The 12,500-nt window shown below is 38.2% G+C and overlaps 1 protein-coding gene and 1 non-coding gene across 3 annotated transcripts in view; one reads left to right on the forward strand and one right to left on the reverse strand.

Moving 5' to 3' along the window:
* Window positions 1-10,602, forward strand: part of ltbp3 (latent transforming growth factor beta binding protein 3) — a 49,672-nt gene extending 39,070 nt beyond the window's left edge. Inside the window, exons 24-30 of one of the 2 annotated variants that reach the window (XM_026921709.3) lie at window positions 1-19; window positions 2,540-2,680; window positions 3,402-3,530; window positions 3,869-4,030; window positions 5,873-5,959; window positions 6,097-6,228; window positions 7,840-10,602. The exon at window positions 1-19 is cut by the window's left edge and continues 119 nt beyond it. In XM_026921709.3, the coding sequence (XP_026777510.2) occupies window positions 1-19; window positions 2,540-2,680; window positions 3,402-3,530; window positions 3,869-4,030; window positions 5,873-5,959; window positions 6,097-6,228; window positions 7,840-8,000 (831 nt within the window). In that variant the 3' untranslated portion in view covers window positions 8,001-10,602. Of the gene's footprint in view, window positions 20-2,539; window positions 2,681-3,377; window positions 3,531-3,868; window positions 4,031-5,872; window positions 5,960-6,096; window positions 6,229-7,839 lie in introns of both variants that reach the window. The other variant, XM_026921708.3, reaches the window with a different exon arrangement.
* trnam-cau (transfer RNA methionine (anticodon CAU)) lies at window positions 827-899 on the reverse strand. Its single transcript has one exon. It is a non-coding gene; the product is annotated as a tRNA-Met (tRNA).
* Window positions 10,603-12,500: the final 1,898 nt, after the last annotated feature.

Consider the following 12,500-nt stretch of genomic DNA (forward strand, 5'->3'; position numbering starts at 1 on the left):
GTCATGCCTACAAACTTAGGTAGGGATGTGTGTGTGTGTGTGTGTGTGTGTGTGTTTAATTATTATGAGATCCCAGGTCACTAAAGAATCATTCTTGGACAATCTGAGTCGCTTCTATTTTAGTGCAAATTGATGAAAAAAATTAAATCTTGGATCAAAGTATATAAAATGTAAAAATACAGGTTTTTTTCAGATTTTTTTTTTGTCAACTAAAATGTATGTTGTAAAATATTTTAGCTTGAATAATTTTTTTATTTTTTTTTTTTTACTTTGATCCAATATATATTTATTTTTATTTTTTGGCAAGAAATGTTGAATTTGGAGGTTGAATTATATCAGAAAGCTGGCAGTGACACAAATTATATTATACTTCCACCTTTAGCTTTTTGTAAAATTGTAAAAAAAAAAAAAAAATGTAAAGGTTCTGTTTGTAATTTTTAGAGTTGTTTGTCTATCTGAAATTATCATCTACTCTGCAGTATTCACAGGATTCACATGCAGTAGATCTGGCTCATGTCTTCATTTCAGGTTTTTGTTTAAAGTTTTCTGGCCCACAACTAAACTCCAGACATGTTTTGGGTTAAGTCTGATTTTTTTTCCCCCAAAAATGGTGCTTGAAATCTCCTCCTGGACTAAATCACATCAGTCCTGTGGCTTTTGGATTGCAGATCTTGGCTGGATAAGGCTGAAATCTGTCTCTTTATGAGGAAAAACAGAAAACAGGCTAAGCGATTGGAAAAATACAGCATGCTTAGTACAGAGCAGTGAAAGTGTTAGACAGTTCAGGAGTCGTTGTGGTGGTGAGAGAGTGTTTGAGAAAATTTTGTGCCCCGTGTGAGGCTCGAACTCACGACCTTCAGATTATGAGACTGACGCGCTGCCTACTGCGCCAACGAGGCCTGGGTGTGTAAGGCACATAATAGTGAAGTTAAAGCTGTTAGAGAGACACTATATTCAGGAATGTTACGGTGGCTCCGTGTGTGTGTGTGTGTGTGTGTGTGTGTGTGTGTGTGTGTGTGTGTGTGTGTGTGTTCGTTCAGCTCTTAATAAAGTTAATGTCCAGTTCATACCCATATTGTTCCAAGGACATAATGCGGGTGCGCATTAGAAAACGGAGATTTCTGTTTTTATCCACATACGCAAATAAATAAATAAATAAATAAAACTGCTAGCAGCTGTTTAAGTGGAAATGTTTTTTCTCTCACACAAACTCTCATTTTTCAGTCTCATGTCACTGTGATACACAGAAAAAAAACCCAGAAAACAGACCCAGAGGGCGCTATATAACTGCAATGCTATGTGAAATGCTAGCCTGCTAAGATTTTTTTCATGAAAACATACAGATGTGATTTTTTTTTTTACAGTTAAATCTTTAAGTAAATACAAAATTGTGGCATAAAGCCACAAATTGTGTCTGAAGCAACATCAAGCAATTTTACCAGCGTATAATATTCCATAGCACTTCATTAAAGCTAAACTAACAGCTAGCAGGTGCTAACAGATAAGCAGCTAGTGCATGCTAGCACTGTAATCTGCAAATCTTTAGCTTTTTCATTGGGCAGCATTTTAACTGAAAAGGATTTTTGTATGTGTAAAGCCGCTCAGTTTCATGACACATTTAGTAACAATTTATTAGCAATCGCTTGCAGTTTATGATCTTATCTGAGGAAGGACCCTGAACTAGCGGAGGCTAATTTTCTGCTGCTGAAAACAGCTAGACTATCAGTGGCTAACAGAGGCTAACTAGCATGCAAGCACTCCTAGCTAGAAAGTTAGCTTTAAAAGCTTGGTCTGTTTAACCAGGGAATGACTTTATGCAAGAACAGTAATACAAGAATGTGTTTGATAGAATATACACTCATGTGAGTGTGTGTGTGCATGTGTGTGTGTGTGTGTGTGTAGTGAGGCAGTTGTCATTTTTGAGTTAGTGCTAGCTTTCACTGAGTAATGACCCATAATATTAACTTCCTAACCCATAAATCATTTGAATGACCGGCCACACTACCGGTTCTGAACGCTTTCTTCTAACCAGTGTTTTTGAATTTAAGCCGTTCATAAATCTCCAACACGACCTTGACACACACACTGATGGAGTGTGTGTGAGAGGATCTCAACCTGCTACAGAAGCGATCACAGTGTTCTTCACTCCTACATGATACTTCAGCACTGAACCATATTTTATTCAACATTGAACATCTGGATTGGGATTTATTTATTTTTTTATTCCTGTGTCTGAGGGGAAAAACTTAGCTCTCGGCTACTTCTCAGTTTCTGAGGCGCAGGATAATAAAATCACAGGTGTTGTTGAGAGAAAATGGAGGATCTTGTTTTTTTTTTTTCTAATTTGTGTAGTTTTTTTCTAGCAGTCCTTTCTGGACAGGTCCTAGCATAGCACACGCTAGTTTAGTTACCATGTGCTATATTTACAACTGCACCAATTTTCTAACTTTGATCAAGTTGCCTTCACACTTTTTTGGATAACTTTTTCCACAGTTAAATACTACACTGCAAACTATCATGTGTGTGTGTGTGTGTTTAGGCATAAACGAATGTCAGGACCCGTCAAACTGTAAAAACGGCCATTGTGTGGACACGCAGGATTCCTACTACTGCATCTGTACGTCGCCCTGGATCCTCGGCACTGACCGCAACAGCTGCGTCACACCAGAAGAACAGGCCGGTGAGTGGATTTAGAACAGACTCACCATGACAGAGATGCATGATGGGTAATTTGGCTGTGCGTGTGTGTGAGTAGGATTTTGGTGATTATGAACTGATGTAATGGATTAATAATTCATATGACGTTGTATGGAATAAAACACTTACAACAGGGTGTGTTGTTATAGGAAAATAATTACATCAGGGTGTGCTGTTATAGGAAAATAATCAACGACAGGGTGGTGCTCTTTGGCCCAGTACGAAGCGGAGTTATTGTCACCACCCTGAAGTTGATTATTTTCCAATAACAGCATGTTCCAAAGTGGTTTAATCATCTTATACCGCAGCAGTTTGTTAACAAAAACTGCAAAGAATGAACTCCTCTGTCCTGAAGATGTCTGAAAAGTTACAGCTTTACCTCTGAGTGTTACAAAGCACTGAAACTGGAGACTCCTTCCATAAATTCTAAATAAACGTCTCCTCGCAGCAAACGTTTATGTGAATTACGTCCCTTAAATCATAGCACCCTAATCATTAGAAACTATATTGATGCATATCTCACCCAAACCTGTGTGCTTCTGATTGCTTCTTTCTCGTTATTTTTCCTCCCTCCTTTCCCCAATCTCTCTCTCTCACTTTCTCTCTCTCTCTCTCTCTTTATCCATCCTCTCTTCCCTCCCGCTCCTTCTTTCTCTCCGGACTTCTCTGTTCCTTTCCAGTAATGTCTGTGGTGACCCTTTCAGATGTGAATGAGTGTCTGGACCCGTCGTACTGCATGAACGGGAGGTGTGTGAACACTCCCGGCTCCTTCCACTGCATCTGCGCTCAGCCGCTCACCTTCAGCGCCGCACTCAAGCAGTGCGTCTATGACGGTGGGTAACCCCGCCCTGCTCGCCCCACAACCTGGCCAGTTAGATCACAGTTTAGCCTCTATGTCCAGCAGCTTGTCGACTTGCAGTGTACAGCCCCGACTGATTTCAGTGCGAGTGCTAAATTAGCTAGACTCGAGTCTTTCGTTGTGATTCGTTGTGCACTTGGTAGGATAGGACCCATTTGTGTTTATTGTGTGTTTGTCTTTCTCTTCTCTACTCTTCTCTCTTTCTCTCTCATTATCCCATTCTCTCTGTCTTTATATCCGGCTTGTTTCTGTCCCTCACTGTCTGCACCCTCGCTTTCTCTTTCTATCCATCTTTCTCTCTCTCCCTATCAGACCGTACAGCAGCCCATAAGGACGTTTGTTTTCAAGAAGTGGATGAAGATCTGATCTGCACCATGCCACGGCCGGGGCTGGCAGTCACCTACTCCGAGTGCTGCTGCCATTACGGCCATGGCTGGGGTCCCGAGTGCCGCACCTGCCCACAGAGAAACTCAGGTGAGTTAAAAGCAATACTCCTCAGGTCCTACAGAGGGCGCTCTTTCCTGCTGCCAAACTCAGGTAAGCGAGCAGCAGTATTCCCCAGGTCCTACAGAGGTTGCTCTTTTCCACCAAGAAACTCAGGAAAGCGAACAGCGATACTCTTCAAGTCCTACACAGGGTGCACTTTCCCTAATAGAGATGAACAGTGCTTGCACACTTTTTCAACATCCTTAGTTCCTAAATTCAGGAACCTTTCAGGAACTCGCTAACCACAGGCGTGTTTCCACCACAGTAACTTTTAAAGGAACCCAGAAATCTTTACAGGAACTCAAATGTTACAGTTATTCTACCTCAGGAACCCAGGGTCTTTATAGGAACTCCAATGTTAGGCATGTTTTACTACCAGAACCCATGATCTTTTTCAGAAACTTAGTAACTTAGGTGTGTTTCCACCAAGGTAAGTATTTGAAGAACCCATGAATCTTTATTGGAACTCAAGCTTTTACATTCATTTTACCTCAGAAACCCTGGGCTGTTTTTAGGAACTCTATCTTTAGGCATATTTTACCATGGGAACCCAGGAACCTTTTCAGGAGCTCAAACTTTGGGTGAGAACCATTTCAAGAACCCATGAATCTTTTCAAGAACTCAGACTTTATACAGGACCCATGGCCTTTTCCAGGAACCCAGGAATCTTTTCTGGAACTCAAACTTTAAATTCAGCTCAGGAACCCAGGGCCATTTTAGAAACTTCAGATTTTTCAGCACCTCAGTAACCTTAGATCTTTTTCCACCAGAAAAAAATATCTTCCAGAACTCTGTAAAACTGTATGGACTTTAAACCACAAGAATCTTTTCAGTATCCCAGAAACTTGTTAAGGAACTCAAGAACTTTATGTGCATTTCCACCACTGGAAGCTTTTCAGGAACTTAGGATCTTTTTCAGGAATTCATGAAACACTACAGAGATTTTTAGAAATACAAGAATCTTTTCAGGAACTCAAAACATTTAAGCTTGCTTCCACCACAGGAACTTTTCAGTAACCCAGAAACCCTTTTTTTTCAACACAGGAACCTTTGAAGAAACTCCTTCAGAAAGTTAACATGAAGTACAATTCCTCACAGGAAACCTTTTTATGGAACCCACAGAAACATTTTCTGAAGCTCCAAAAGTTGTTTTTCCACTATGATAGGACAATTTTTTTAATGCAGGAAATTTTTCAGGAAGTATATCCAGAGTAACTAGAGGTAATTTAAGTTCACGATTCCAGGAAACTTTTTAATTCTTAGATCAGGTGCTTTTCTGCAGATCAGGAACTATTGGGCTAGAGCTTACTGTAATAAAAAAAAAAAAAAAAAGAAAAACACCACTTGGTTAGATACAAGTTTCCCAGAACGATGAACCCTCTTCTGTGGAATTGTGCTTCCTTTCAATGATGAGGGGAAATTGATGAGAGGTTGTTGAAGACGGTGATGGAGTGAGGGGTCAATGATGGCATAAATGGAGCTTTTGAGATTGAAACAATCACATCTATTTATTCAGAAGATTTGAAATGTATTCTGTTGAAATGTTTATGGGGGGGGGGGGAAGAGAACGAATAAGATTGAGGCATTTGCCAGGTCACATGACTACAGACTTGGAAACAAAGAGTCAAATCATGCACTTTGAGCAATTTGAATCCCAGTTGTATGTGTGTGACTGCAGTATTTATAATAGAAAAAAGCAGATTAAGAGAATAAATAAATAAATTCTGAATGCTGTATCTGTATGTTGCATATTATTTTTAATGCACTATATCGTATGTGCTGTATTAAGAGTTTTTTAAGTGTTTCTAAATTCAGTGTGTTTTGTTGCAGTGATCTTTAACAGGCTGTGTGAGATGCACCTGGAGACCGAGTCAGACGGAGACTCAGACTTTTTAGCACCTTTCAGTTATAACCCGGGTAAATTCCCCAACAGCCAATCAGATTTTAGAAGCATGAAAAAACGCTTTGAATTTAATACATTTGTCAAATTTGTTGTGCCATGTTAAAGGAAAATCTCTCTCTCTCTTTTTTCTCTCTCTTTTTCTCGCGGTCAGAGAGGGACAGTTCAGAGGAAGACTCAGACGAGTGCACCTGTGCTAACGGACGATGTGTTCGTTCGTACCTGGGTACCATGTGCGAGTGTAACCCAGGCTTCAGACTGGATCATTCACGAATGCGCTGTGTAGGTGAGTGTGTACGCAAATGTGCTGAGTGGAGAGAGAAGTATTTTAGTCCTAACACCTCACTAATGCGCTTACATAATCGTTCTTACTGGAATTTTTGTTCTGCTGCATGACATGCAAAAAAGCCACCAGGTATTTTTGACTGGAAGAAATACTGAGCAGGCTTAATTTAGCTTGTAATTACAACTGGAACATATTTATGTGTTTATGTGACAGTATTTATGTGACACAACCTTCGATGTGAAAAGCAAGACTAAAAACACTATACCCTGTTGTTTTATTTATGCAGCCTCCCTAATGCATGTCACATTAAAAAAGTAGCAAACTGTACATAGAAAGTTTGGATTTGAGAAATCAAAATGAAGAGGAAAAAAAACATTTAATCTAGTTGATGAATTTATTTAAATGACCATACTGTGATTTGTAATATAATATAGCTTAGTATAGACGATAAGTATCAATTAGTAGTATAGTTTAGTAGTATAGTGTAGATTAATAGAGTTTAGTGGTAAAGTATAGTTTAGTATAGCTCGGTAGTATAGTTATAGATTAGTATAGAGAAGTAGCATAATATATATTAATGTAGATTAGTACTATAGAACAGATTATTTATAGATTTGTAGCATAGTATAGATAAGTAAAGAGTAGTAGTGTAGTATAGGTTAGCATAGATTAGTATGGATTAAAAGTATCTATCTGTAGTACTATACTATGGTATAGATTGATATAGGTTTGTAGTATAGTATAGAATGGTATAGTTTAGTATAGTAGTACAGTATAGATTAGTATAGACTAGTAGTATAGTATACATTCATATAGATTAGTAGTATAGTATAGATTAGTATAAATTGGTGTTGTATAGTTTAATATAGAGTAGTACTATAGAACAGATTATTATAGATTAGTCATATAGTATAGATTGCTATAGATTAGTATAGGTTAGCGTTGTTATATATTAGTATAGGTTAGTGTAGTGTATATTTAATGCAGATTACTACCAAAGAATAGATTATTATAGATTTGTAGTATAATGGAGATTAGTATGGATTGGCATAGGTTATATATCAGTATAGGTTAGTGTAGTATATGTTAGTATAGATTAGTACTATCATATAGACTAGTGTAGATTAATAGTATAGTATGGATTGGTAGTGTAGTATAGATTAGTAGTATAGTGTAGGTTTGTATAGATTAGTATTATATGAGGATGAGGGAAATGGGGGTGTTGAGGGTGCTGCCTGACTTATCCCTGACTTACAGGATTCCTATAACCGCAACTGAAACTGCTTCATAATATTAATATTAATAATATAGGTTGCGCAAATGCAGCACCCCGAGTGTAAAATGCCTTCCTGTGTCCCTTGTATAGACTAGTATAATATTAGTGGTATATTACAGTGGTTTGCAAGTTTCTGTCGTTTAATTGAAATTGACGTTGATTTCATCGCTAATCTCTAAATCTTCTTAATTTTCGCCCATATTCAAAAAGAATCATAATCCTTAACATCACTTGATACATTGTTTAGGAGCTGTATATGAGTTAGGCCCTACCTGATACCAGTATATCTCTCTCTCTTTTTCTCTCTGTCTCTCTCTCTTTCTCTCTCTGTGCAGATATAGACGAGTGTATGGAGCGAGGGATCGGCCGCTTGAACCCGTGTAAAAACGCCCGCTGTGTGAACACTATAGGTTCTTTCAAGTGCATCTGCAAAAATGGCCATTGCGCCCACAGACACAGCACAAGACATGTATACACACACAAGAACACTAAATAAACACACAGGCACGCACAGACACTCACACACACACACACACAAGCTTTCGCTCATCCTCGTCCACCCTCCTGTAGTTTACTGTGGTTGAGTTATTTCTTGTAAACTTTCTTCATTTTTTTGATTCAGTTGTCTGAACTGAGGTTCCACAAACGGTTTCTAATTACAGAGTGATGGCATTTTTCTCTGTACATGTTAAGACTCCCTCCTCCTCCTCCTCCTCATCTTTGAGTTTTTTTGCACAACCTTGGTCCTGATATTTCTGGATGTGGGAAAATCTCATGCCGTTTTAAATTGAGAATGCTCTCGAGTGAGTGGAATATTTTTTTAAAACTTCTTTTGATTTTTTTTTTAAGATGATGTGAAATAGACGTTGTACTTTTGACCTAAGATAAGCCTCAGCTCAGTTAATAACGATTGGGAGAGAATTTTTGGGTAGAGTCTATTTGCAGTAAGTACAAATAGCCGTTTTTGCTGCGTGTTCGATGATTATTCATTATTTAAATTAACTGAACGTACGTGGTGTACACTTCATCCATGTTCATATGAAGCAAATTTGCATTTATTACATATTTATATGTATGAAGTTATATTATGCTATTTACACTTAGTGCAAACAAAAGTGTATCCAACTAGATAGCAGTATATACAGACTGTAACACTAAGTGCAGATAGCATCTTGCCTCAATTTGCACTAATTCCTAAAAAAAACGTTGCTATTCAAACCTAGTGCAGATAGATACTGCACAAAAATTTTGAAATAAAACGTATCCAGCTCTTATTCGATGCTGGATTTCATTGTTCAACATAAAGTGTCTTTATTTGTAACATATAAATGCCTGTATGAATATCAGACCTCAAAGTTCTCCAAATGTTACAGTTCTAGGAATCGTTGGTACTAAGAACAACACTGCTGCAACATTTTGGGCTTCATTTATGAATATTTTACTAAAGATGTGCGTAAACGTTTTCATAGGACAAACCGAACAAAAATTAGCCACGCCCACAAAAGTCTATAAAAGGCAAAACTCACAGGGATCTGAAAACAACAAAATGGCAACTAAGTGGCAAAAGCAAAACGGCCTCCTAAAATGGCGTGTGGTCTTTTATAAGGCGCCATTACTTTTGTCCTAAATAGAATGGCTAGTCTTATTTGTCTTCGTTTATGGATTTGTTTTGGAATCGCTTTCTTTCTATGAAAGCATTTTCAGACAGCGATTTCAGTCAAGCGTTTCCTCAAATTCAGCTGGTGTTGAGAAGAGTTGTTCTTTATTTAAAAAAAAAGTTTAATATCATTCAAACTACTAAAATATTTTAGATGGGGGATGGGGTTAAGTTAGCGCTCGTCGCTTTTCTTGCGATTTCATTCACAAAATCCAGCGAAATTCTGTGAAAGTTATCAAACATCACAAATTTTGGAAAACAGCTCTCCTGGAAGGTTCTAGTACATGGACAACTGAACCTCGGCTAACTGTTTAGCTAAAAAAAAACTGTAGTGTAACGTGGAAAGTTAACACGATCCTTCCACTGAGCAAACCGATGAATCCAGCATTGTGTACTATAAGCTCTCTGGTCTGCTCTCTTGTTCAAAGATGTATTTTTTTTGTACTGCTCCTAAATCTCATGATCCTTAAGATTTTTTGAGGATGTTTTTAATTGTTTACTTCCATTGTGTAGTTTTGTAATTTACGAAGTGTGATGAAGTTGCACAGTGTGAGAAAAGTTTTGACACAAAACAGAACTGATTCTATGAGGTGAAGTCAGAGGGCCAAAGAACAATAAATCTGAGATGAAGTGAAACCAAAAGAAAAAATAAAGATGTGACTTTATTTTTCGGATTTCGGTTCTCTTTCTCCATCAAGTGTAGCGCATCTAACCTTCTGTTATGACAGCGTGCCAAGCGTGGAAACATCTTCTACCTTAGGGTTGGACGTTTTGATCCAGTAATTGGTTTTACAGTCATAAATACATCATTAGTACAAATACAACATGAAATAACTATCATAGTAACGTTTAAGTTTAATGGTCTCTAAATTGGTCTCTAAATCAGCTACATGACCCTTAATAAGAATTTTGTGTAACATATTATTAATGAAAAGACGTGCGTTCCTCGCTGTTTCCTCTTGCTGTCCCATACAAGCTCTTTCTCCACCAATTTGTCCTTAATGAAATTTCCGATTCATATCTTACTAAATAATGGCAGGTTATGATAGCTACGTGTGTTGCTAGCTAAATGACGTTGCCATGGAGTTGACAAATAGTTCTCATCTCACTTACGTTATAGCAGCTATAAACAGTCACTCCCTCACCAGCCTCTCTTTTTTCCTCTAAGACAAGAAAACGCAGGTTCTCGTTACCAAGAAATCACAAAGCGTAAACTCAAAGTTATAGCGTCACCTCTGAGTGTAACAAAGCGCTGACACTGGAGACTCCTTCCATAAATGCTACCTAAGCGTCTCCTCACAGAAAATTTAACTAGACCAACGATTCACTAGATCAACACCCTCGGACCAATCAGATTCAAGAATTCCCCATTTCAGCCTAAAGATTACTTGTGCTTATGCTTACGAATGAAAGGATTAAATATTAAAGACTTGTACACCAATCTGTCATTGTGCATATTAGCAAATATTAGCTTTATATTTTGACACAAATATGAGACTAAGATTCCTGAGAATAAATTGAAAGTGTAAATCATAACAGTTAGAAAGACATTACAAAAGAAAAGATGATATGTACATATGTAGAGATACAAGTGACATCAATAAACACCTAGAATGCTCAGGTTATTCATATAAATAATTCATATAAAAAAAATGGATTTGAATAAACAAGCATGAAATTGTAGCTTCTGGTGGGTACTCGCTGTTGTTTTGCATTAGTTTTGGGAGAAAGGCAGCACAGAAAGACTTCACTGCGCTGTACTGGGGCCTCATGAGCCACGAGAGGGAGGCTGAACGTCAAAAACGATGCAGTGACCCAGGATAAACAGATTTACACCTCCATGCTAGGATGGTGTAAGACAATTCACAGATCTGTTGTGTATACTGCTGCGTAGGCTTAACTACCATCCCAGAGTGAGTGTATATTTCAGAGAAACTGAATAATAAAGTTACTTGAAGATGATAATAATAGATTTTGACATGATATAATTCCTATCTTTCATCTGTCTCTCGTTCTCTCTTTTACTGATTCAACACTGAGTTTTGATTAAATGCTGGAATTCCAGCAACATCACCAGGTGACTCATTCTGCAGCTCATCAGTCGCTTCTCATCGTCGGGAATAAGGCTCAGTGAGTCATTGTGTGTGTGCGTGTGTGTGTGTGTGTGTGTGAAAGGAGATGAATAGTGAATGTACTGTGCAGATATATCAGTGGAGCCCAAATCACTGGATGCTCCAAACATGCATGGATCTGTCTCTGAGAAAAACAGCAATGGATAGATATATAGATGGAGATGGATGGATGAATGTATAGATGGATATATAGATGAATAGAAGGATGGATGAATATATAGATCTGTGGCAGCCTAAACCACAAAAATGTTATTCTATTCACTCACTGAATGGATGGGTGTGTTGATGGATAAATGGATGGATGGATAGATGAGTGAGTGGATGATTGGATGGATTTAGAAGTAAATGGATGGAAGGATAGATGGATGGATGACATCAGTAGCAGCCCAAACCACAAAAATGTTATACTATTCACTCACTGAATGGATGGGTGTGTTGATATATAAATAGATCGATAGATGGATGGATGGGTGAGTGGATGATTGGATGGATGGATAAGAAGATGGATGGAAAGATGAATGGAGACGCCCAAGCCAAAGAAATGCTACATTAAAGATCCACTTAATGGATGGATGGATGGATGAGTGTTTGGAGGGTGGATGAATGGATGGAAGGATGAAAAGGAAAAAAATACGATGAAAGGAAGTGTGAGGTGTGAGAGCAAGAAAAAGAAAGCAAAACAGACTGAAGAGAAGAAGGAAAGAGAAAGAGACATGGAAAGAGACAGTGAAAGAAAAAGAAATATACAGTATGACTGAGATGTGTGTGTGTGTGTGTGTGTGTGTGTGTGCAGGTATCAACTAAGTTTAGTACCTTAATCCCTACGGGCTCAGGCCTTGTTAAGACCAAATTAGCACAATTAGCAAATCTGTGGAACAAAAGAAGGAGACAATTCCCTCAGCTCTTAGCCCAGAGGTGCAATGTGGGACACACACACACACACACACACACACACACACACATACACACACACACACATTCATGCACGCTGGTTAATTTCTAAAAATGGTGAAATAATTAGGCCTTAGTGAGAGTTTCCTTCCTTTTCACTTTTTTGCAATATTTGTTTCCTTTTATGTCTATCTTTACTTTGAAAAAAAGGGGTGTGGCTTGGGTGGAAGGCGTGGCCTGAGTGGAAGGCATGGCCTGAGTGGAAGGCGTGTCATCTATCATGGTTTATGCTTTAATAATAGAAATACCTTGTGAC

This window comes from Pangasianodon hypophthalmus, chromosome 27 (genome assembly GCF_027358585.1).
Source record: "Pangasianodon hypophthalmus isolate fPanHyp1 chromosome 27, fPanHyp1.pri, whole genome shotgun sequence".
In the NCBI taxonomy this organism is placed as follows: Eukaryota; Metazoa; Chordata; class Actinopteri; order Siluriformes; family Pangasiidae; genus Pangasianodon; species Pangasianodon hypophthalmus.